Source organism: Scatophagus argus, chromosome 6 (assembly GCF_020382885.2).
Source record: "Scatophagus argus isolate fScaArg1 chromosome 6, fScaArg1.pri, whole genome shotgun sequence".
In the NCBI taxonomy this organism is placed as follows: Eukaryota; Metazoa; Chordata; class Actinopteri; family Scatophagidae; genus Scatophagus; species Scatophagus argus.
The window spans coordinates 12,001,234-12,026,451 of NC_058498.1; the positions used below are offsets into that span (position 1 = coordinate 12,001,234).

Sequence of the window (25,218 nt, forward strand, 5' to 3'; positions counted from 1 at the left end):
CATTTTTGATATTTGATATGAATCTGTAATGTTAACACTACTGTCAATATATAAAAATATCCATATTCACTATTACTATTCAGTTTCCAAAAGCAGTTGAGTTTTTGTGTTTCATCTGTGCTTTTCCCCCTCACCAATACTGCTTCCTTCCATGTGTTTTAATGCCTCACAATACCTTTCTCTGTGCCTTTTTGTTTCTTTCATTTATTCTTTCTGAATGCATAACCAGTCTTGAAAACAGAAAATTGCCTCTTTCTGTTGCTTAGTTTTTGTACTCTACTCAAGTCTTCCTGATTCAGAGTGTGTTTGTAATGGAAGTTTGTCACAACACTTGGCTTTTTTACAAAAAAAACAAAAACACAAAAGTGGCAAAACAATTGTATCTATCAGCATCTCACCATTTTTTTACTTTATGACTATTTTTCTCATCCTTCCCTCATCACGATTTAAACACTCCACATACCTCTCTCTCTCCTCTGCCCCCCCCCCCCCCCCCCCCCTCTGCAGTTAAAGCTGTGTGGTATGGAAATCAACTTCTCTGCTTTGCAAAGTCTCTTCATACCTTTAACTTCAAAGTTTAGCTAGAGCTACATTCCTCCTGGTACCAGAGAGGGCTTGGCATTTGTATGCATACAATGACTTCAGCTCTTGTGCAAACATGCACATATCTTACTGCACGGCCACACACATTTCTGTGTGAATGTGTGCATGCATTCACACGTGCATGTTCAAATGTGTGTTCCTGAATCTTTGTCACGAAATCATTAACCTATAGGAAAGTGTAGCTGCATCTGTTGGCAGTAACAGCAATCAACTTTGAAGCCTGCTGACAACTGACTTTGACAGAGAAGAGATACAGAAAGACGACGGGGGAAACAGAACAGAGTAAAGAAAAATGACATTGTTTTGTGGGATTTGATTTGCTTTTAAAGGCTCATGAACATGACACAATAAATATTTGTTGTGAGACAGAGTGAATGGTGGCAGGAAAGGGAGGCAGATAGAGGAGAAGAAGGACATTCTGTCAGATGTTCTAACAAATATGAAGGACTGCGGCACACTTTCCGCATTATTTCACATCCTCTTCTGTCTCTGTGGGCAGAATCTTAATAGAAATGTGTGTGAGTTTATTTTCTTTGGCATGTGCCTGTCCACAAATGTCTGCATATTGTGTGTGTATATATGTTTATGAGTGGATCTCTGCAGGTTTCTATGATGTGCCTGTGCGTGTGTGTGTGTGGGTGTGCGCACATGCGTGCATGTGACAGTCTGCCACTGATGTACGTGCCTTCATTCGTTTCAGAGGATTATTCATTTCCTTTTGAAGTGAAGCAGCTCGCCCGGCAAGGAAGGTCTGAAAGGCGGCCGAGAGCAGGCTTTCATACTTCTCCAACAGCAGCTTGTCGTCTGGGGGGTAAATACGTCTGTAGGCCGCAGAGACACAGAGAGAAAAGCAAAGAGAGTGAGGAAGGAGTGGAGAAAAAGGGAGGGGAAAAAAAGGCAAAAGAAGAGAGGAGGGTCATCAATGCAGGGAGTAAGGGAATGAGAAGGCAAAGAGAAGAAATGATGAAATTATAGAAAAACAGAAAATGGAGTTGGGGCTCGGCAAAAGAGGGATATGAAGTGAGAGGAGGATCGGTGGCAGAACTGGGAGGGAGGGAGCACTGATGGAGAAAAGGCAGAAGAATGTCAGTGATAAAAGGAGAGGGAGGGCTGGCAAAGAAAGAAAGGTGAAGAAAAGGAGGGAGAAAGAAATAGAAAAGGAACGCAAAGATGGAGGGACTGATGAAGGACGAGGGAGGAGTGGACGGAGCGAGACGGAGAGAGGTCGAGGCACAGTAGGTGAGCGGGAGGAGAGACACACAGACGCAGAGAATTATAAGTATCTCAATGAGAGCTGTGACATGATGGACACAAAAGAAAGGAGAGTGGCAGAACCAAGGAAGAGGAATGAAGGAGGAGGGAGCAAGGAGAAACGACAATAAAAGAAGTATTTATGGAGACCTTGAGTTGCCGAACTTCACTCAGTCTGCTTCCCCACACGTCACAGACTCACTGAAATGTGCACTTCAAGGCTTGTCGCAGTCTTTGCTAATATGCCTCTTCGCACTTTCCCCATAATTCTGCTTAGTTTGAACAGTGCTCAGTGTTTATGTTTGGCCTGAGGGGATTAGGAAAATGTATAAACCTCTGCCTGGTTATCCTCATAATACATCTCCAACCCCCCAACCCCCACCCACTCAAGTCATCGCTTTAACCAACAAATCAAAACAATGACAGTGTTTTAATCAAAATAACACTGGCCCGAGTGGAGTTTGAAAGCAGGGAAATATTTTGCTGACATATTTAGAGCCACGTTGCTCCCAAGTTAAAGCACAGACCTCCTTTTTAAAAGCAAAAAAGATATAAAGTAGGATGTCATGTTTATGCAGCAGGAAATGTTCTGGCCTAATGACCAAGATGACTGGCAGACTTTTTGTAAATATTGATTACTGAGCTCTAACTACTAAGCTATTCACACATACCAGTGTCTGAAGTGTAGATTTTGGGACAATGTCAAGTAAAGTTTAACACTGTACAATTTCAACATCAAAACTTTTACTGCATCCCATCTGCCATTTAACTGTTTTATGCTGTTCTGAGTACATGATTTCCACATCGTTGAGAAGTTGACCCAATTTTATTACTTTCATTACTCATTACTTAACTTACCGCAAATCAAATCAAGCAACGACTGAACGTTGAGAGACCTGAATTGAACTGGCCACTTCATTTCCTCCCCTCGCTGTATCCTATATGAGATTTTGTGACTGCCTTACGTTTTAACTACCTTTAAAGGTATGCAGACCAGATTATTTTCCTCTTCCTGAGAGAGAAATGTGGGAAAAAGTCTCTTCGAAACATGCAAGTAAAGTGAATTGAAAAGGTAATATATGAAAAGAGCCAGAACTTGTCTGTCCTCAAAGAACAACATAAATCACTTGACTGAAAAGCATAAGGTCAGCTCTTTAATAGTGGGTGTTAACTGCTGCCTCCTTTTGGCACCCTCTGTCTCTGAACATATGGACATTTTATTTGGGGAGTGACCCTACAATATTTTTCAAATAAAATGTTCATGCTGGGGCTGGCTTTCCTCTCATGTGCTCCGAGTCGGGAAACTAATTCATATTCCACTTACATCTGTTTAAAACTATTTTCAAGTGTCCCTCAAAGTCTCCTGATTCCAACTGCTCAAATGAAGCTCACTGAACATCAACAATGGCATCGACCAGCTGGGTTTCCCTCTAATGCCACAGGGTCCTGGCTTGTCTGTTCGCGATGCAAGGTTCCTCTAATAGCCAAATGTGAGTAAGTTCATTACCCAAACTCATCTAATGAGAAGCAGCGTGTTAATCAGACTCCAGTGCAGCACGGGGACACCATTTGAATGCTAAGCGGTCTTTATTAGGGGTGCTCCAGACAGACCTCAGCCTGTCTGATTGACTGTCTGGCTGCGTGTCGGAAAAGAGGAAGGAGGTGACAGCACTTCATGTGGGCTGGGATCAGCATTCTGACTAGCCATTCAGTCAAGTGATGAGTCAAGCAGTCACTTTGGGAGACAGCAAGAAGGGCAGAGCGTGTGTGTGTCTCTGGCTGTGTGTGCAGAAAATCAAGACATGGGCGTGTGTGTGTGTGTGTGTGTTTGTGTACATGTTGGATAAATAGAAAGAGGCAGGAAGAGAAACTGAGGGGTGAAGAAGCATTAACAATTTGCAAGGGATAAGCGGCAAATCAGAACTTGTTGCTGAGTCTTGCTCTAAGGATCTGCTCCGTCTATGATGTGACTGTTCACAATTGCCATGCTCAGTCTCTTCTAAAGTGCCAGGTGGAGTTACAGGAGAAAAGAGTAGATGAAATGTGTGGGGGGAAAGATGAGATGCTTAAAGGCCTGCAGTCTGCAGGCAAAGTATAGATGCTAATTTGAATTTCTGAAATGCCAAAAAGGTAACGCTGTGCATAGAGGAGTAACAGTTTGAACTTGAGCCATTACACACTACCTCTGATTGACTTTCCATTTTACATATTCTCTCAGTATTAATTCTTCCAAGTTGCGTTCTCCAAACACTGGATGTTCTCCTTTGTTTGTTCTCTTTGCAGCAGCCTTATTTATTCTCCTGAGAGTTTGGTGCTCTGCAGATGACCCTATAAATGTAAGCGGAGCTGGCACCAATATAGTGGGTGGAGTTCTTGTAGGGAGAGCCCCCCCCCTCTCTCCCCGGCTGTTTGCCTTTTCCTTACCTGTAGTTCCCCAGATGTTGCTTTTCATGCTCCTCCCTGGAGATCTGCTTGCGGACCTGTGCCAGTCGCTCTTTCTAGCAACAGGAGAAAATCAAAGGAAAATTGACTAGATCTGTCGGGTGAAAGTCACTGCCACCTCTACTTGTCTTCTATTAAATAAAGCAAAAACAATTATGTTTTTTTTAAAAAACAAAATGCAGTCACACCCAACAATGATTCCAATAATTTGGAGGCATTATTCCATCTAAAGTATAATTATTGAGCTCAGTTTGCCCTTTTGCCATATTGCAAGGAGGTTGGACTCACTCCACTACTGGCACTGCAGTATCACCGAGCTCTTAACAATATGTGCCTGCGGTAGACCTGAACTTGGTCTCCCACTTCAGCCATAACAGCACTTAAAGATGAGGTTCTGCCCTTTTTAAAATGGTGCCTCTGCACCATCCTTCCTTATTCCCACTGATTACTGCTGTGGCTGATCAAAAGGCTAATCAAAGAGGGAGGGAGGCGTTAAGTACTAGTAGCTGCCACTTTTCCCCATATAGATTAGAAAAGCTTCCCTGACTCCTTCATTTCAAAGAGAAAATAATTACATAGTATGCTTGTCTCGGAAAACTTTGGCTCTTGACAGAGTAAAAAGCACGTGAAACAGAGTTTATGCTCAGGCTTTCAACTTTTCATGTTTCAATCCTGTGGAAACACACAAGTGTACTGTTCAGTCGTTCACTTAAGTGTTCATGTTCTTTCTAATTTACTACCTGACTGATGTGTTTAATAAATGCCTCTAATTATATTTTTCTTTCTTTTGTCTTTTGAGCACCTGTCCCTGAATTTCTGAAGTCATGCCACCCTTTGTGCTAAGTCTGGTGTGGCCTAAGAGGCTTAAAGGTTGTCTCACGACTCCTGATTGTGACTAATGACTGTACGGTCATTGTTTTAGTCTGGGTGGTGGAAATGAATGAGCTCTTAACTCCCTCGACCACAGTCAAAGTGCACCACCTTATGCAGGTGTTTAGCATCCCAGATGCTCCGCTGCAGTTGCTCAGTTGCCAGCAGAGAAAATGATCGTTTTACTAGGTAGATCCCAGGTGGGAATATTTCTAACCATATAAATGTGAAGCACAATTTTGCAAAGCTAATCTTTTTTTATATAGTGAATAATAAGGTTTAAACTAAATGCAATAGTTTAATAATTTGTTTGTGTCTCACCAGCTCTTCTCTCCTTCGCTCCAGTGTGTGACGTTGTTTCTCCCAGTCCGAAGAAGCAGCTGAGAGCTTTTTCATGGAGCCGTGTCCATAGAGCCGCCTCTGAGCCTCTGCCTTTTGCTGGGCAAGGTTACGTTTTTTGTCACTGGCTCTGAATCAACACAAAAGAAGTGCAGAGTCAAGAGAATGCACATTTAAGAAGAGAGTGCAGCACCCTTCAGGTACATTATCTAAGAATACAAATGTCACAGTGTGTTTTTGCTGCTCTGACTACTTTTGCTGTTTTCCAATAATACTTTGCATCTTTCCGCTAGTTTTCTGTCACAGTTTTAGCTGCTGTTGAGAAACAAATGTTTTATGACTGAAATACTGTTGTTTTGTTCTTTTTGAGTGGTCTTTCCCTTTCTCCTTTCGATTTCTAGACCACGTACTATAATGGTTCTTTCAGAATACACAAGACTTTATCACTGTTTACTCTGCTAAGAACAGATACCATAAGCAGAAAGAGGGTTTCTTGAATTCTGTAGACTTTGATGAAGTTTGACAGCATGCAACTTTCATCACTAGCTGCTAGACTGACCTGGATTTACCTTTTGATCACATCATTGTGGTTGCTAAAAAAAAAAAAATCCCTCACAAAGCATTCAACAATACCGAGATAAGAGGCAGAGCTAAGACACAAACAAGCCGACAAACCCAGGATGAACAGGACTAGACAGCTAATTCTGAACAAGTGGGCCATTGCGGTCTGGAGTAAGGGCAATTCATTTTAGTCAATCGCTGGCCCTTTAAATTGGATATTGAGTGCTGTTGGGGGGCTGAGGTTTATCAATGTCTATGCCCGACCGGGTCTCAATTGATCCCACGTTGATACAGTTGGTGTTGTGAGCAGAGCTGAGAGCTGACCTTACACACCACCCCTCCACCACCCCACCACCCTTTTGGGAAGCAAAGCCATCTCTATATAAGGAAAAAGTGAGTGAGGTAGAACAAAGCCCTCATTCACTCCAGCATGAACATAAGCAGTTTGTCCAGTGGAAGGAGCTCCCCACCGCTTTTTCCGAGGCCTCCTACGATTTATTTGTCATGAATTAATCAAATCTCCCCTTATAATCTGTGGGAACACAGCAAACAACAGCAACGAAACAAATCATTTTGATAAGAGATTTGTTTGTGCCGACTGAAGCTCTGCGGGAGGATGGAGTGAGTTTTTATGTAGGATGGCTGCACCACGCTCCACACTTGGCCAAACTAGATCTGTGGTGCTGCATGTAATTGATCCATTGTGTGCATGTGTGCGTGCGTGCACATGTGCGTGTGCGCGTGTCTGCGACTTCAGACTATATTTAGAGCACTAAGAGGAGGACAAGCAACGAAAGAGAAAAAGAGAAGGAGAAAAAAGAGAGCAGGGATCCAGAGGTCTAGTGTACGATGATCAATCAGTGGACAGACTTACTGTAGCCAGGGGACAAAAAAAAAAAAAAGCATACCAGCAAACACACACCACAAAAAAAATACATTATAAAAATATATTACACAACAACGACAGTATGCATAACCTAAATAAGGCAAACAGATAGACCCGCAAAAGCAGAGTAAAAGAGCAACACAGGAAGCTTAAATGTAAATACACAAAGAAGGGTACACACAGATAGCATAACTGTTATCCTGTTTCTATCTCACACACACACACGGACACACAAAGAGAGAGAGATAGCGTCTCTGATTGAAGGGTGCACAAAGTGAACAATAGAGGCTTTGCACCATGGGTATTGTCTGTCTTTGTATCCAGTAAAGCGGGACCAACACATACATACATAAGTATTTTTTTTAATTTCAGAGTGATGTCCCTACTGTGTCAACAGTTTGAAAACATAACAAGATGAAGGCTCAATTTCACAGTGAATCAAAGTAATTCCAAAGTTTTCAGGGCTGCCAAGAATTGATTGAAAACCTCAAACATTCAGAGAAATTAAAAAATAATAAATAAGAAAATAAGGTTTGACGGGAGCTTTGCCTGTCTGTGCATCTGAAACTTAATGGGCCTCTAGACACAATTCATGCTTGTCTATCTGCGAGCAGGATGATTTGTGTGTATAACCATGGTGGAGAACAGTACCGAATGTTGAGGAGTTTGAGCGCATTCAGCAACACCCCTTTCTTCACATCGTAATCAATCTTCTGATCGGTCCCAAAGCTCGGAGCTCGATTGATCTGCCAGAGAGAAGAGGAGAGAAACATTCAAAGAATATTCTGGGTTTTTTTTTTTTTTAGTTTTTTTCATACTTCATCTCATTTTTTTTTTCCTTTTGTCTCAATTCAGAAGACAGAAATGCTGTGCAATTACAGGAGTGGATTTAGGGCATCTTTGGAAGAAAGAGATCTGTTCCCACCAAAAGGAGAGAAGAGAATGAGAGAAAGAGATGGGAAGGGAAGGTTTATTTTCTCTTCCAAGGACACTTTGGAACTTTTAGCCTTTGCCTAGGCATAAATCCTGTCTGACATTGATATGCTTGTGTATGAAGAATAAGAGCATATGTGTGTATGAGTGCATGCACACGAACAGATTGTGTAGGTTAAACTGCCACCAGATTGGCGACCTTGCCCTTTTCAGTCAATCACAGCAAGCGGTCCATGAGTTTGTAACCTAAGTATGCCAGGCACTGCAACGCCTCTCCGTACCGCTGCCACCAATAATCTGTTTGTGAGCATCAGGGAATTGCCACCACTCAGCTCAATGGCATCATATACAGTCAGAGAGTGCTCAGAAAGAGTCAACTGAGCGAGAACAGAATAAGCCATCTGTGGTTTGAGGAACAAAAGCCAGCATCACCCAGGGAAAAATTCAAGAGCTGCCTACCTTTCTTAACAGAACAATTTCTAGTACAGGTGGAAGGTATTCAGATATCAGTTATTACACCTGACACAACAAATCTCAATTCTCCCCCTTTTAGTCTTTGTTACGCTGCTCCTGTCTCATGAGAAAGAGATTATTTGAGACGACAAAAGGACCAGCAAATGGAGGGAACTTGTGACCATGACTGGAATGGCTTCTTCCTACGAGGTGACTTCGATTCACAATGCAGCAGATGCTTCATCAAAAGGCAGGTGTCTTCCTGACGTCATTTAAATGCTCAAAGACCTATTTTCTTTTTCATGTGGTATTACTGGCACCTTTTTAATGTCATCTTTGTAATAGCTTCAATGAAGGTGCATTTGTCAATCGAATGAATGAAGAATGAAGAAACGCATATCTGACTTAGGTGTGCTGGAGAGAACCTCGCTCACTAGCTTGATAAAATTAGGAGAAAAAACACATACAGTCCATGTTGGTCCCGTGTATCGCACTGTAGCATACTATTTTAGCTTTTGCTATTAATGATTTAAATATATGTTATTACTGTTGTTGTACTGTGACTCAACATGGCGAAATTTGCTGGAGAAAATCAGCAAATCTAATGAAAATCGCTGTTACCAATTAGGTGGAAAGTCATCTTTAGCAGTAGCCTTAATCTGCACTCAGACTGAGTATTGATGTCATAAGCATTTTTCGTCCTGTTCCTTGAGAAAAAAAAAAGCAACTAGATACAGTCAGTCTCATCATAGCAGCACAACGGCCAATCACAAATCATGATTTCAGTAACGGAGCAACGCTGAGCCAATCAGACGTTCTAGAGCACATTACACTTTCACTGTATCCACCAATCAGGAATTTGGTGTAAAGAACAGTGAAAGAAGCCAATGAGAAAACAGATTTGTGTGCGGCAGCAGGCCATTCAGAACCATGAAGATTTTTGGCTGAAAATGAGCAAAAGCTCCCTTACAGAGATGTGCAAAGTATCTCAAGGTTTGCAAGGGTTGCACTCAGAAACTCCATCCCTCTTTCTCTCCCCTTCTTCTGAAGTAGCCATTACTAATCCAGACACAAAGATGCTTACTGCTGTGTGGCAGATTTGGAAACAGTGCTGTAAGGTAAGATTTACATCACAGCCGGGCTCCAAGAAAGACTGAGAGCCAGGGCAGTGACTGTGTTGCCAACCATGGGGCAGGTAGCCCAGAAAAAGAGCAGTCACTACTGAAACATTGTCCATTTAGATCAAATTCTGGTTAGTTGTGCAAGGAAGTTCCCATGTTGAAATGCATGTAGCTGTGTAAAGCCAGACATAAATGAATAAGAGCGCACAAGGATAAGAGAACTTATCCTGAGCTGTAACTGTCAATGTTAGCCTGAAGCAACTCTATACCTTCTCTGAGCCTGCTGGGCCCTCACTGCCGAATACTTTTGAGAAAGGATCCACCAGTACCAAAAAAGTGAGCTCCTAAATCTACACCAACATGATGTAGGGGTGTATGGATGTGCCTTAGTCAGTGCCTTTTTCTGCACAGTGGCTATTTATCAGAAGGCGGGGGGGTCGCTAGGTGATAAATGTCTCCCAGCACAAAAAGAGGAAAAAAAGGACCTAAGACCTTATCCAAGTCTTTCACTCAATAAAATGATGTCTACAGTACATCTCTCCGTGAGAGGGATAGAGCTCCACTTCAACCTATAGTACCTTACCTAAAGGGAAAAAAAAAACTCTACAGAAGAAAAAGACGGAAGAGGTCTGTTTTCATTTAGAGCACTGCCCGACATGACAGCCACAATGAAAAGAGTATGGCTTTAGAGCGCCGTAGCCTATAGGTAACAGCCAGACTGGCAGTGATCCTGGCGACGGTTGTCTCGTTACTTGTCTTCATTTCTTAGTTTGATTTGCGGTGTCAAGCTGTCACAGAGTAGACTGGCATCGCGGCACTCACTGTCTCTCTCTTTGCTCTCCTTCAATCGTTCATACCTCTCCTTCTACTCTCCGCCTGTCGCACACTTCTTCTGGTTAGTTTCTCTTCTGGCTCTGTTTCTTGCTGTCTCTCGCCCAATTTTTCCGTCTGGTCACTCACTCCCCCCACCGCTCACTAGCCCTCGCTCTCTGGTTGTTACCTCTCTCATTCATTTCTCTCTCCGTGTTTCTGTGTTCTCCTTTCCTTCCCTGGCAGAGGAAGTTGGACCAGTCTGGTCCTAATGAACCCCTGTAGGCTCCCAAAACCCCCACTCTGATTTCCTTAAGTGACTCTGGCAGGGTCTTAAAGGAGCCCTCAGTTCCTCCAAGACGCATTCAATAAAAATGTCAGATGAAAAGATTAGAAACTCCTTTTTACTCATGCTTTGATTCGTTTCAGCATCAGCATTGCATCAACACAACCTAAATATCACTTGGTCAAACAGTCGAATGAAAATGTAGGGAAAAGAACATATCGGTCTGTAATTTTTCACAGGACAGGTTTATCTTCATCTGATCATCCAATTAAGCATACAAAGATCAGAGGGTGAGCTGCAAACCCTTAACATACTCAACTCTGAACAGGGGCACATAACTCTTTCAATTTCTGCACCTGGAAGTGTGTGACTGAGACATATAAGTAACCTGCCTGTGTTTATGAAGGCAGCTGTGAAATAAAGCTTCTGGTAGGGAAAACTTATTGCATTTCTTTTTTTTTTTTTTCAAACACCCATTTGGTTTGACTTGTCCTTGAACTGCGAACCTGACTACTGATCTTTATTGCAGCTGTTAAAAGTACCAACAGAGAGGCAGAAGTGCAACCAGCCAATTTTACATGTGTAATTTTATTTGCTGTAGCTGATTAGCTTCCTGGAGGGAAATTCTCTTTTGCCTCCGATCTGGATGCAGGGTCAGTCTCATAATGTGAGTCCATATTACGGTATGCCAACCACTCAGATTCCGGCAATTCATTATTAATATTTCCTTTATGAATAAATCCAGTTAAAAAAAAAAGAATAAATAAATTTAAAAAAATCAATGATTATATGACTCACTCATTGTTTAAAATGTTGTGGGCATAAAACAGTTCGTGTCTGTGGCCTCTGCTGTGTTATAACGATCCTAATAACATAGCAACGGCAATGGATCAGCAACAATCAGCTGCTTTCTTTCCACAACAAATTGCTTACCCCCATTGGCATCTATTCTTTCTGGAATATTCGTCAAACAAGTGCAAGGGCTGCTCGTGATTAATCGGTTCAGAAAAACGACGCCCTCTTATTATTCCTGGCAGAGTGTAAACAACCACTGCTTTGACAAGCCCCGCACACTCAAGGGTATCGGCACAGTTCAACTGCTGTCAGAATGGAGTGTATGCTGCACAATGGTGGAGTGAGAAAGGGAGGGAGAGGGAGAGCATGAGTAGCAGAGCGACAAAAAGACAGACAGCTGGCCGCCATGTTAAGTCGTTCTCTTGTTTCAGCCGTCTTATCAATCACTGTTTTGTTCTTTTTGCGGTGTTTTTAGTGGTCCTGTCAGAGACGGGGAAACTCTAGCTGAGCGTGCTGAGCTGCTAGTAAAGGTCCTGGGAGTGAGCAGGCCAGTGCTTAGCTTAGCCACCAGTCAGCCTGACCTGCCTGACTGGCTGGCTGGCAGGGTGCAGGGAGTGTTGCTTTTATTTTTTATTTCTCTGTGTGTTTTCCTTTGTTTTATTTATTTATTTAATTTTTTTTGAAAACACACAAAGATGCCATCAGGTACAGACATTAAAAAAAAGTGCTTTCAAGGTGCACGAAAAGAGGAAGAGTGGACACAGTTTGCACACAGACACACAAACCTAATTTCCCACTTAAGTACTTATAAACATGCAAGAATATATCAACGAAACACCCCTGAGGTCATAAATATTGCACACTCAACCACACACACTACACTTCCATATGTCACCCATAAACATGCAATATATATCTTCCCTCTCAATCACACACACACACACACACACACAAACACACACAGTCACTGCTGCCATACATGCCTGATGATAAATGACTAAATGTTGGGGTGTGTTTTCAACTGCCCCACATACGCAGCCTGTGCGCTCCTAATTTGATACTTATTCCATGAAATAGTCATGTTGGGGGAAAATGGATGTGGATAGAGACAGACAGTCCCATACATCATTCTAATTATTCTTTAATAAACCTCTTATAAGCCAGAGAGCGGCTCGCAGGTAACTACTGCCACCTAGGGTTCACAGGGAGAAGGGACACCCCCTCAGAGCTAAGGACGACATCCATGTACATTTAAATAAGAATGAATCATGCTTAGAGTTAAAGATTAATCAAAGGCAAAAGGAGAATGAAAGGTGAAATTGTGGAAGAGAAGACTCTGAGAGATAATTGAGTATATCAAACTGTATGTATTTCCTTCTATCATTTTTCACCCTAGAAAATTCAATCATGGGGGGATGAAGATTATTTAGAGAGCACAGGTAGCAAGTAAATTCCTCCTTAATCACCTTGAATACACAATTATGTTCGACCCGGCTGTTGTAGGGGTTAGAAAACACTCAGATTTCCTGAGGAAATATCTGAAAGGCAGGCTAAACTCTAAATCCTTCTCCTAAAACTCTGAGGAGAACAGCTATGCTTTAAATGTCTACTCTTTAGACTTTAATGAAGAGATATAAGAACATACAATTTTCATTTCATTCTGCACTGATGAAACAGAATTTCAATTGAAAGCTTATTTAAGTGTGAGGCACTATTTATTCCACACAGGAAATTAGCTGTATTTTCAGTAGTTTCAGTAGTTAATTTGTTTGCAGTGTGCGTTTGTGTGTGTTGCGCATGTGGGAGAGTAAAATTAAAAAAATATCCAGTTGTTTGTGTGTATCGTGGCATCTGTTTACACTTGCCAGCGCGGCTTACTTCCCACAAACACACGCCCATCACAAACACGCACACACACACACACACACTCAAAAGAAAAGGAAGTCTGGATTATGTTGGCTCTGAGAGACAGACAGGCAAACCAAACTCATCTTGAAACAATTGGGGACAGAGAACAGAAAGAGAGGAAAGTTTCAGGAAGGGGTGAAGGGAGGGAGGACTGAGGTGAAGAATCACCGCCCTTAGGGATGCAGTCCAGCTGCAGTCTGTTGGTCTGTTGTCGTAATGCCCATTCACACACACACCTAAACTGAGACACAAACAAAACCCACGCCATGGTTGACCGAACCATGCCTGCCTCATTAGCTGCCAATCACTCTGCAAAACCAGACCAGAAGGGCTAGAAAGAGCGAAAGAGATGGATGAGGAGATGATCGTCAAGTTGCAGCCATCAATAATCACAAGGCCTAAGCTCCTGTGCGCAATGGCATTTTTATACTGAGCAGTTACATGTTAAAGACCATGAAAATTGGGAAACAAGGTTTCCTTCTCCTCTCTTTATTCTCTTACTCACTGATTTGATCTGGTTTGTGTTTGAAGGAGAATTCCTGCCTGTCCAACTGGATAAAAGGACGGGTTCTGGGCTGGAGTTAGTTTGGTAGGCTGATGAGAATAGCTAACCACACACACACACACACACACACACACTACAGAGGAGTATTCCCGGAGGCACTAAGACCACACATCCAGATACTCACACACACATGGGAATAGATATATTCACAAGAAACACAGAAACACCCTCAGCTGCATTGGCTTTCATAGTGCATATGCATGTTCATAGAGCAGACAAACACACATACATTACCTGCTGTATGCTCTCATTCACACACCACACACACACACACACTAAGAAAACACAAACAAACATTTATTTACATGCACGCACACACAGCGACTGTGGTCCTAACAAGCAGGCCGACCAGCCTTTGAGCTGTCTGGAGCCTGACACTTCACATGAACCAGGCAGGTTTCTAATTATTGTTTCTTTTTATTTAGAGTTGACCAGCTGGACCCTTTTTTCTTCTGCATGTGGGGTTAAAAAAAAAAAAGATGCGAGCCAGAGCCTGTAATGAGGCTGGGTCTCAAACCACTCGTCCTTGTGTTGGGGGTCCACGAGCACCGATCAGGACCTCATGCCAACGATAAATTGTGCTCTCTGTTTCAAACACAAGGGGTGGAGCGTTAAAAGGAATAGTTTTTTTTTTATATTCTCTTGTCCTCTCCCGTCACCCACTAAACTTCTAATAATATTTTCTCCATTTTTCTCAGTCTGGTTGACATTATTTGTCATGCTGGCTTACAGCACATGGGCTCTGGATAAACTTAAGATATTTTGCCACTGAGGAAATGTACTCCCTATGACTCGCACTCCTCTTTGACCTGTGCACCCAGATTTGAAGACACCACCACTTGCTAGCAGAATTTATGATTAAAGCCCACGTCATGAGGCACTCCCTTAGCTAAACCAAATTTATGTGCATTTATCCATCGATTATATTTCCTGCATTTTTCTTTTCCCGCTTTCAAAAGACAAAGAAAACACTCAATGAAGCCCTTAAAGCCAAAGCCTTGGAACTGACTACACAAACCACAGTCTAAGCAGACTGTGTGTGAATATGTACTGTGTGTGTGTGTGTGTGTGAAGAGAAGATCACGGCTCAATGAAACGCCTTTCCTATACGAGACACAGATGCTGTCTGGGCTGGTTTAATGAAAGTGAACGTCTCGGGTTACACCATTTGAGAGAGAGAGAGTGTGTGTGTATGTGTGTGTGTGTGCATCTATGTATTGCTGATGTTCGAACGTCAATAGGAGGTAAAACTTGTGTTGAAAACCCTGCTGAATTAAGATAAGGATCACACAAAAGCCTGACTCTCTCTCTCTTTTTTACATTCTCTTCTCCCCTTTCTGTACTTGCTCTGAGCACAATGCTCCTGTTTGATGCCTGGCCTTGGTTTATGCAGCATCACTCTTGCCTTCTCTGTTTTCACCCCTGTGACAAGCTATTTAGCAGGTGTGCTCTGGTCTGTGGATTGTTCCTCTTGAGTATCCGAATTCGTTATCGGTATATTTGCAATGATTTCTCTTTGTGCTTGTCTCCTTACAAAGAGCTGGTGTATTGTATCTTGCACAGTGGTATTCTTGCAGTTGCAAGATAGAGGCAAACATATCCTCTAATCACAGGAGTTTGGAGTTTCACTATTTTGAATACTTGTACCCCCCCCCCCAAAAAAGGCTATTTTCTGGAGGGTGTAATTGGAGGCAATCATGCTCCTATTCCCTCCCCAGCCTCCTACACACAGTCAGAAAACAGCAGACAAAAATACAAATAAAAAGGGCAGGACTAATGTCACTTGACAGTTTCTTCCATATGATACCATCTAGCTTTCAGGTATCCGACTGGCTTGAAGTTTACACAGGTTGAACTTTCATTTCCTGGCTGCGAGTTTGCGTGTCCAACAACCAACTTTGACGTTTTAAAGAGTAAGAGAGGAAGACATTGTCGGAACAGCAGTCTGGGTGAAGCCCAAACGAGCCGTGGCACGTGTAATTCACTGTGACACCAATAAGGAAACCTGAGAGGTGAAGTCCACAAATTCAAAACAAACCTATAAGACCTAGATTGTGTTTCAATTCCTGACACAATTTTTACTGTTTCGGTACTCAGGGAGTTGGCAAAATTTTAAAAAATGGTGAAATGGGGTGAAATAGGTTCAGATTGCCACAAATGTTGCTAAGTGATTTCCTGAAACATTAAATTTGGACCTCAGGGCTTGCCATAGGGTAGCGTTCGTGGCAACGAGCCTATGGGCCCGGCTGCGTGTAGCATCCTTACTGAATAGGAATGAACCTCAACAGGCTAAAAAGTGGTAATGAAGTTATTTTCAGGCTTGACAGCGTACACAGTGTGGATGTGAGAAGGGGTCTCTGTGCTTGCAACTATCCCCTGACTAATCAGATGAATTTTGGAAATAAATGATTGTTGCTGTAAATGTTGCGTGAAAAAGAAACAGGGTTGGTTGTGTGCATGTGTGTGTGTGAGTGTGAGATGTTAATTGATGAGAGTTATAGAGAGCTGCTAGTAGCACAGGGGGGATCATTACTGCTGGAGTGGAACAACTGCATTCACGGCTGTTTGCCATGTCTCATACACAATTTTACACACACACACACAAAACGCATACATACTGTCACAGTGCACCAGCAGTCAAAAGGAACACCATCCTCTTGCTCTCTCTTGTACATCCCTTTTGTCATATAGTGCAACTGCTCAACCACACAAAAAAAGTCAGGTAGCGTAATTATAACACCCTAATTCCACGATGACTCCTCTGAAAACACCAACCAACTATAAAATGTCACTTTTTTTTCTTTCATATCAAACATTTTTTGTAAATCGCAAGGTTTTTTTTGGGTTGGCATGATGGGGGAAAAACAAACAATTATCCCAGAGGCATTTCCCATCCTTGAGTCAATTTGTGGGAAAGGTGGGGGGGGGGAGGCACACCGCCACTTTGGGTTAAAGGATTTAGGTCACGCTTTAACTGACTGGCTGACATCACAACGGCGAGACAGAAATCCTGGAGTGGAATCTGAACTCGAATCCATCTCCTGAATGAGTGACACTTGAGAGACTGACACTGAGAGAAAGAAGGGCGTGTGTCTTGCAAGTCAACCTGCCATGCTGACCTATATTTCCACAGCCTCTGCGTGTGCGTCTTCGTATAAGGAAGGGGCGTCATTTTCTTGTCTATGCAGGCGTTTCTTTCCCCATGTGCGCGTGTTTCGCGAATGCACACATGCATGTAATTGTGTGGGAATGTTTGTGGTTGTGTACGACCCTTTCATTTAACATGGGAATGTGTCACCCTGGTGTTGGGAGGTGCATAAATACATACATGAGACTGTGTGGCTGTTTGTGTGTGTTTCTGTGCACCGGGGGGGGAGAGCACGTAAGCAAAATCAGTGTGTGTTTATGCTTTCTGTCAGTGTGGGGCAACATCTCCCTCTCTCGTGCTGATGCCACAGTACTTCAGTTTAGGAGCTGCTGTCACTTCAGTCGCAGCACAGACAAGTGAGACTCCACAGACTGCAGCCTTCCTCTTTCTAACTGACAAACACGCACTTACACGCCTTAAAGGAAAAAATCCTGAATCACAGCGCGTTCATTATTTTTTCATGTTTTAAAAATTATAAACGTTATTATGTTGTACATCACATACTACATAAAGGTAAAACTTGAAAGTGTATGAGAATTACTTAAAAAAAAAACAAATGAATGAAGGAAACTTTCCCCTTAAATGAGGTAGTAAATACACTCCTTAAATGTAGTTGGAATAAATTTTTTGCCAGAAATGACAAGTAAAAATGACTAGGAAAAAGTAAGAAACAAGCTTACATGGTTTCACATATCAACACACACGCTCACACGCACATACACACACCCACACACATACGTACCTCCAGTAGCCAGGGTTTAAGTTTGCGGTCCAGGATGATGTCAAAGCCCAGGACCTCAAAGCAGACGCTGTCGCTCCCTGGTGGCTGGCCAGGGCGACACATGCGATAGGCGTGCAGCACGTGGGGCTCAGCCACAATTAGCGTCTTCACCACCAGCTCCTGGCAGGACACACACACACACACAAACACACAGAAAGAGAGAATCACCTAACTGAAAAAGAGAACACAAATCCAGCCTATTTTTTTAGTCAGTTTCATTTTTAGTCATTAGTTTAGTTTCATTCATCCTAAAAAAAAACCACAGGCTGGAGGTTTATTTTATTTTTTACGGGAGATGATTAAAGGTCTTCTTAAACTGAAAATGGCGCAATTAGTAGTCCTGCTTTAATTGCAGGCTACAACTGGAGAAAAACGCTTGAACATTTAGATTTAGGATTACACTCTGACAATGGAGTAATCAGACACACCCCAGACCCGTAACCTCCACAGCTTCTTAAAAGAGGTAAGGCTACAATCCAAATTGACCCTCAATTCTCTTGTGTCTCAAGATATTGTTTAAAAACTGAGGAGAAAGCGCTACTGGCACTGAACCTTTTTAATTTCACTCACAAACAGATATTCACCGATGCTGGTGGTGGCCCATCTGTGTGTGGTTGTGGCTCCAACCTTTGTTTGTGTGTGTGTGTGTCTTTGCACGTATGTTTTCTGGCTGCTACCTGCCCGCCTGCTCCCACTGTGCAACTCGGGTAAACATGCTCACTCTGAAACACACAAACAAACACATGCACACACTGTGCACAAAGCTTCCCCTTACCAGTCACGTCCCATGCAGTGCTGCTGGCCTGCAGTTTTCTCAGCCCTTGTCTGACTGCTGGGTGCAGGAGAGGGGAATGGTGGTCCTGCCCCGGCCTGATAAGGCAGCAGCCCCCCCTCCTCTATTCTATCTGTCTGTCATCACACACCTTCATCCATCTGTCCATCCATCCGCCCGTCTGACCCACAGGCTGCCCAACACAAACACCTGCTCCCGTTACCACTGTTTATGCCCGAAGTCCCCAGTACTGGCTGCCGTGTGTCTTTGTCCCTGCCCCCATCACCTCCCTCCTTATCCTGAGCCCCCAGCACTGTGCATGTGTGAGCTTGTGTGCCTGTGTTTTGTAGGGCTGAAATGGTTTTATAAGCCTTTTTGATTATTTTTTTTCCAAAAAGTTATTTCAATTATTTTATGTTTTCATTTAAAATTTATTTATTTAATCTCTGTTTTAATAGCATCACTGCACTTCCCGTCTCTGTATGCTAGAGACAGCAGGTTTTTTCCTAACTGGTTCCTTGGTTCAATTAACAGTATGATAAAACTGAAAAACATGTGAGATCAAACCAAGCTATCTGAAACTGCATTTTAAATGGTAATCTATGTCTACTATAGTACAAAGATGATCCCTTGGAAAAGGCTATTTTTTCAAAATCAACAGACCTTAATGGATCAGAAAAATAAGCATTAATGTCTGTCTAATGTCTGAAGAGGACAATGTGTAACTAACTACATGCTCACTATGACCCACTTACTCGCAAAGCTTCCCCTCACCAGTCGAGCCTCCTGCAGTGCAACTGGTCTGCAGTTCGCTCAGTCCAGTCTGACTGCTGGGTGCAGGAGAGCAGTATGGTAAGGTGGTACGGCCCCGGACTCCATAACTAGCACATTAGTAGTCAGACGCTGCTCTCAATATTACATGCACATAAAAAAGCTGTGGTTTTGCTGGTCAACCCTTGGACACTCTGCCCCATGCAGCACATCAATAATACCTCAATATGAAAGAAATGTCAGTGTTTCACAAAAAAAAAAATGTATTCTGAACCCCCACAGACAATGTTTGGGCAAACAAACTCTCTGACTCTGACCATGACCATTAGCAGGAAGAATCAGGGCAGGCTGCTGGGTCTATAGGGGAACAAAAATGTAAAAGGAAAGATGCACAAAGCAGGAGAGAGGAGAGGGTAAATACAGAGTTAAAACAAAACACAGTGTGTGAGGACGAACGGACAGCACTAACACCAAAGTGGCACAACTTCTGAAGAAAGAGCAGAGGAACACAAATGGTGAGAGAGCAAGAGAAGAGGACAGTCTGTCTGAGTCAGAGGGTGTCATTCTGGTGTGTCACTGAGGGACAAGAAAGATGAAAGAAAATGAAACAAGAGAAGGAGGGGGACTAGTACTTTAACACTTGGACAAAATGGAGCTCATGAAGAGATCACACAAAATGGATAAGAGAGGAGAATAAAGAAAGGGAAACATTACCTAAACAAGAACTAAGCCAAACAGTTAAAGTGCTGGCCACAAAACCTACAGTAGTCTCAAAAGACAATTTGTTTAACCTGAGCATAAAGGAAAATGAAAGTTGAAGGAAAGAAGAAACAAAAGATTGCCTTGAGGAGAGTATAATAACCAATGGGATTTGATTCTGGGGTCTAACGCTGGTAGCATGAGAACAGACGGTAAAACAGAGAACAAGCACTGAGGGACCGTACAACTCAAATGACTACAGAAAGAGGGACAAAAAGCTGAGGTCAAGAATGAAATAGAAAATAAGAATAGAAATAGAACATTAACAGAACCCTGAGCTACAGAAATGGATAGAAAAGAAAGTAAGACAGAGTAGTAGCAGAAAGACAGAGGGGCGTATGTTTGGATAGACGGCTATAAGTACAAAAAAATTAATAAAGCAAGAGTGAAAAGAATCTTCTAAAAAGACTTTGATGGAAGAAAAAGAACACCGTGTTTGTTTGGCCAGATGAAGAGAGTTCAACCCTCCACGAATGGTGTTTTCACTGAGCTCCTCCTGGAGTTAAACAAAGCTCCAAAGCTCACTGAATTACTGTCACAACAAATCATATCAAACTGTTCCTTGTCTACATGTGTTTTATGTGAAATCTGTGTCTGTTAGTAGAAGGAGCATGTGTATATGTGAGTGTACACTTACAGATTACACTTATGGATGAATGCACGTGTTGTTTGCATTTGTGGTGTGTTTTGTTATCATACCACACATCCTTTTGTTTGTGCAAGTACACATTCATCACGCTATGTCTGTACGTAACTGCGTTTCCGTGTTTGTGAGTGTTTGGGTGGATTTTCAACGTACAGAGACGTCTCCCCAGAACTTGGCCACATCGTAGTCGTTGGTGCGGAGGAACTCGGTGAACCAGCTGATGGACCTCTTGCTGCCTTTGTCCACCGTCTCGTCTCGCTCAAAGTTCTCGTTGTGTTTGTTCACTGAGTAGTTGGTCAGATGCATGTAGAGCTGGCTCTGCGGAGACAAAACGGAGTAAGGAAGGGAAGGCAGAGCTGAGAAAAATAGGAACAATTTTGAAAGCTGAATATACTGATGCTCACACATTACTGGTCGTTTTATTTAAAATTTAAAAAAAATACAGAATATCTAATGACAGTTTGACCAGATGTGGTATATAGCTGAGATTAAGGGCTGCAGTGCGCTTGTAAAACAACTTCTTTTCATAAACTCTGCAAACAGTAAAAATACAATGTCACAGCAACAGCAGATCATATTTGCACCAGATGGCATGTTTTATTTATTGTTGCTTTAAAATCATTCTCTTCATCTTTTTCCTGAATTCTTTATTTATTGAGCTGAAGAAGAAATTAAGCTATTTTTCACCTGCATGCTTTCCACTCCATAGTTTGGTGCGTTCTGAGACTTGTCCAGTGCAACCATAATCTAATACTAATGCCTACAAAAAAACAAACAAGGGCTTGGCAGTGCAACAACACATGCAATGAAATATGATTTTTATGCATTGTGTTCAAATTGTATATTGTGTTTAAATAGCGATAGTACCTGTGACAGTTCTCTTTAGTGTAATTTTACCTCTGTTAACAATGATAATTATCTCAGCAAAGAACATCCTCCAGAGTGTGCACGCTTTTCATGTTTTAAAGTAAACTATTTCCTCCAAAGTAATATGGTTAGACAAAAATAAAAGCAACAAAAAAAAAGTCTCCTGGCAACAACTAAAGATGGTGCATTTCATCACTGAGTGGCTGACTGTAAGTAACTGTTGTGAAACCCTTGTTGTATCCCTCTCTTTAAACAGTGTTGGAGACAATACATCCTTGTCCTTAACCTGCATGGTAATAACGCTGTGGCTGCAGGCCACTCCAGCCCCTGATGGCTGTCTGGGAGCCACTCTCTGTGGGATTGAACATCCATCTCCATGGCATGACTCACTCCATCATGTGTCACAGACGAGGTAAGACAATACACACTTGTGTCACAGGAGGCGTCCAGGCTGTCTATGTGTGCGTGTGTTCATATTATAGATAAGCATCAAGCTTGATGGGAAGCTTTGTGTGTGTGTGTGTGTGTGTGAGTGAGTGTACATCCCACCATCAGCAACAGACTGTGCTTCAGCAGGTGCAGAACCTGAAGGCAAATATGAGCGGCTTGATATTACAGGAGACATCTGGCATGTGGACATTTACGCTCAGCTGTGTTCATACAGTATGCCTGCACATTCTGTGTGCGTGTGCGTGTGCGTGGATCTGAGAGAGAGAGAGGGAAATAACAGCCTTACAGTTGTCAGCACTGGGGCACTGTTTACCCTGTAAATGAGTACTTGCAATGTTTTTGCGATCATATGGAGATTACATTGTGTTTCCAAACCTCTGTCCTTCTGTGGGTTCCTGTGTCCAATTTGATTATGTTGAGCTGCACAAGCCAATGTCTCCGGTTTATGGGAGTACACAGCAAATGCATTGTTCTGTGAATCCACTTTTACTATCTGTCTGTGTGTGGTGCATTTCTGACTCCGCTGATTGGCCACGCACGAAGTACAGTATGTCCCTTCTGAAGTAATCTATGAACAGTTGTGTGTATGTCTACAACTCATCAAAGTCGCCTTGTGCACAGATGGCACTCAGATAAAGATGCATGTACTGTTATTAGTTATGCTGTATGTGTCTACTATGTGTGTTTCCAAGTCTATGTGCAACGTTTGTGAAGCACTTTGTAACTTTGCTTTGGAAACGGATACACAAATAATGTCTGTTCTTATGACTATTTGTAGTGTTACAGTGTGTGACTCACCAGGTTGGCCTCGCTCGGTGCGTGGTACTTCTCTGTGCCCATGCGAACTAGGCCATCGTTGTAGAGAAAAATGCGAAGCGGGTCGCAGGAAGTGACAAGGATGTAGATGCGCAGGTCAAACTTGTATCCCTCCATCAGGAAAGGCTTGTCCAGGTACTCCTGAACGATAAAGTGCTCCTGGGCTGGCAGCTTCTCGCAGTTACGGATAAGTGAGATCCTGGAAAGACAGAAACTTTATTAATCCTCAGGGGGGGAAATTGGGGTGTCGTCACCAGCATAATAAAATATGACATAGTAAAGACAAAAAAGATAATTAAAAAGTGATAGATGGGCACATAGCAGGGACCGTGAACATGATTGATGACATTGGTACTGTCTTATGTACATGTTGGAGCAAAGAAAAAAAAAAGAGCCAAACAGTATACAGGTTTTATGAGTATCAACATCATAATTTATTTCAAAGTCATCAGGGAGAGTCAGGGTCATATTTCTGGGATGCCACGTCTGTCTCTTATGGTGATACTTTAAATCTCCACATCCCGAGATTTACTTTGCCCTGTCTCTGTTTGTCAAAGCAATGGATAATACATATTATGTTTTAAAGGGGCAACAGATGCAGAAGGAGAAAATATGTCTTTGCTGTGCATCAAAAGACATGTACATTGAAGACCTCAACCTCTCAAGAGTGAGAGGGTCAGAGCCACGGTGCCCGGATGATATTTATGTGACCTTCCGCTGCTGCAGAACTTTTCCCGAAATCATATGTAAATGAGTGCACGCAGTATGCCTCAGGTCTAGTTTGAGCAGGACAAGCTGTTTGGCTCTGTGGGGTATCGAACGTTCCAAAAGTTTTGTTTTTCTGTTCATTACCTGGCCATCCAAATAACATAACAGTTGAAAAGTGAATGCACAAAAAAATGGCTGGTACAAAACAAACACTGGCTTGTCTGAGTAATACTCTGCGAGCATCTGGAGAAAATTGTGATTTTTCTGAAGCCCAACTCCACTTTGTCTGAGTGGCACAGTACATCAAATGCTGTAGCAGGGTCTTTTAGCTGAGGGCAGGTTAATAAGAGCAGACACTGTGCTCTGTTTCAACCTCCACTCTAATTCATTTGCTTTGGTCTCATGTCACTGGCACTCAGGCCTTATAGTATGCAGGCCGGTGCTCGCTGGACTCAAGAATGAGTTGTGTTAGTTTGGGTGCATTCATGTGGCTGTGCACACAAGAGTAAGGGGTAATATTTTCAAAACTTTGTGAATGTGAAAGTGTGTATGTTTATTCGTACATGTGTGGGTGTGTGTATGTGTGCAGGGAGGGTGAGGGGGTCGTTGTTAAACAATCTCCCACTATGTACAAGCATCGCAACTGACCTATATCACCATCACTCATAGTTAAGGCAGACTAGACTTAAATTGCTTACATGCACAGGCTGGAAGGCTCCATTATACACATGCAGGCACGCATACCACACACAGAAACACAATATTTGGCCAAGATGTAAAGACTTGATTGTTCAAAAAGTACCATTGGAGATATTGAGATATTGTGGCACCAAGCCACCAGAGGGCAAACATTGTTCTGCTTTGTGGCTTCTGTAATCGCAGCCACAACATAAACTGTCTTAGGAACAGTTCAGTCTGTGTTGTTTCATTTTAGCCAAAGAATGCACCTGCTTAGTTAATTCAAATGAAGCAAAAACAATGGATCATTGTTAATAAGGTTCTCAATGTGAATCCAGACTGGGATACATGTATTGCCTTCAGGTTACAATCAAATAAAGTCTTACTTAAAAGGTTTGGTAAAAGCTTTCCAGCTTGTACGGCTGCTTTTTTTAGTATAATGTTGCTTTACTTTAAGGTTTATCAATCACACTTCATCACCATGCGCCCCTGCCAACTAAAATACTGCCATATTATAGACGAGCAATTCATTGGTCTGCTTATCGCAGTTCTTGGACGGAAAAGAACAGGGATAAGCTGATGGGAGCCTGACCGACGATGTGAGGGGCCCTTCTAACAGGCAGACAGCAAGCTGAATGATGAGGACAGGGTTAACGGTGTTAGTTAGTCGAGGAGGAGTAGCTGAGGAGAAGACGACATGATTGATGAGCTGTGGTGTCAGATAATCACGGCCCACTCTCCCCTGCCTATTTAATTTGGCACCGGAGGGGATCTCGCCTTTTTAAGCCCTGCACGCGCTTTTATTTTGTTTCCCTTATAACAAGCTGTGCTTCAGACACAAACAATAACTTCATTTAGTTGGCCGAAGGAAAAATAAATTACATGGAGTAGATATAACTTAATTTCCTGCCGCGTCACACCATGCACAAAAAATAGAGAAAAATCTAATCTTGTGAGCCGCCTGCCGTTGACTGGACGAGCTAAACTCATCATCTTTCA

General features: G+C 42.5%; 1 protein-coding gene across 6 annotated transcripts in view; it reads right to left on the bottom strand.

Moving 5' to 3' along the window:
- Window positions 1-25,218, bottom strand: part of ttll7 (tubulin tyrosine ligase-like family, member 7) — a 64,711-nt gene that overhangs the window by 25,758 nt on the left and 13,735 nt on the right. For all 6 annotated transcript variants that reach the window (XM_046390755.1, XM_046390754.1, XM_046390757.1 and 3 more), the window contains exons 7-13: window positions 22,816-23,032; window positions 20,854-21,018; window positions 17,714-17,872; window positions 7,604-7,698; window positions 5,488-5,635; window positions 4,279-4,352; window positions 1,289-1,424 (exon numbers count right to left, since the gene is read on the bottom strand). In XM_046390755.1, coding sequence (XP_046246711.1) covers window positions 1,289-1,424; window positions 4,279-4,352; window positions 5,488-5,635; window positions 7,604-7,698; window positions 17,714-17,872; window positions 20,854-21,018; window positions 22,816-23,032 — 994 coding nt within the window. The remainder of the gene's footprint in view (window positions 1-1,288; window positions 1,425-4,278; window positions 4,353-5,487; window positions 5,636-7,603; window positions 7,699-17,713; window positions 17,873-20,853; window positions 21,019-22,815; window positions 23,033-25,218) is intronic.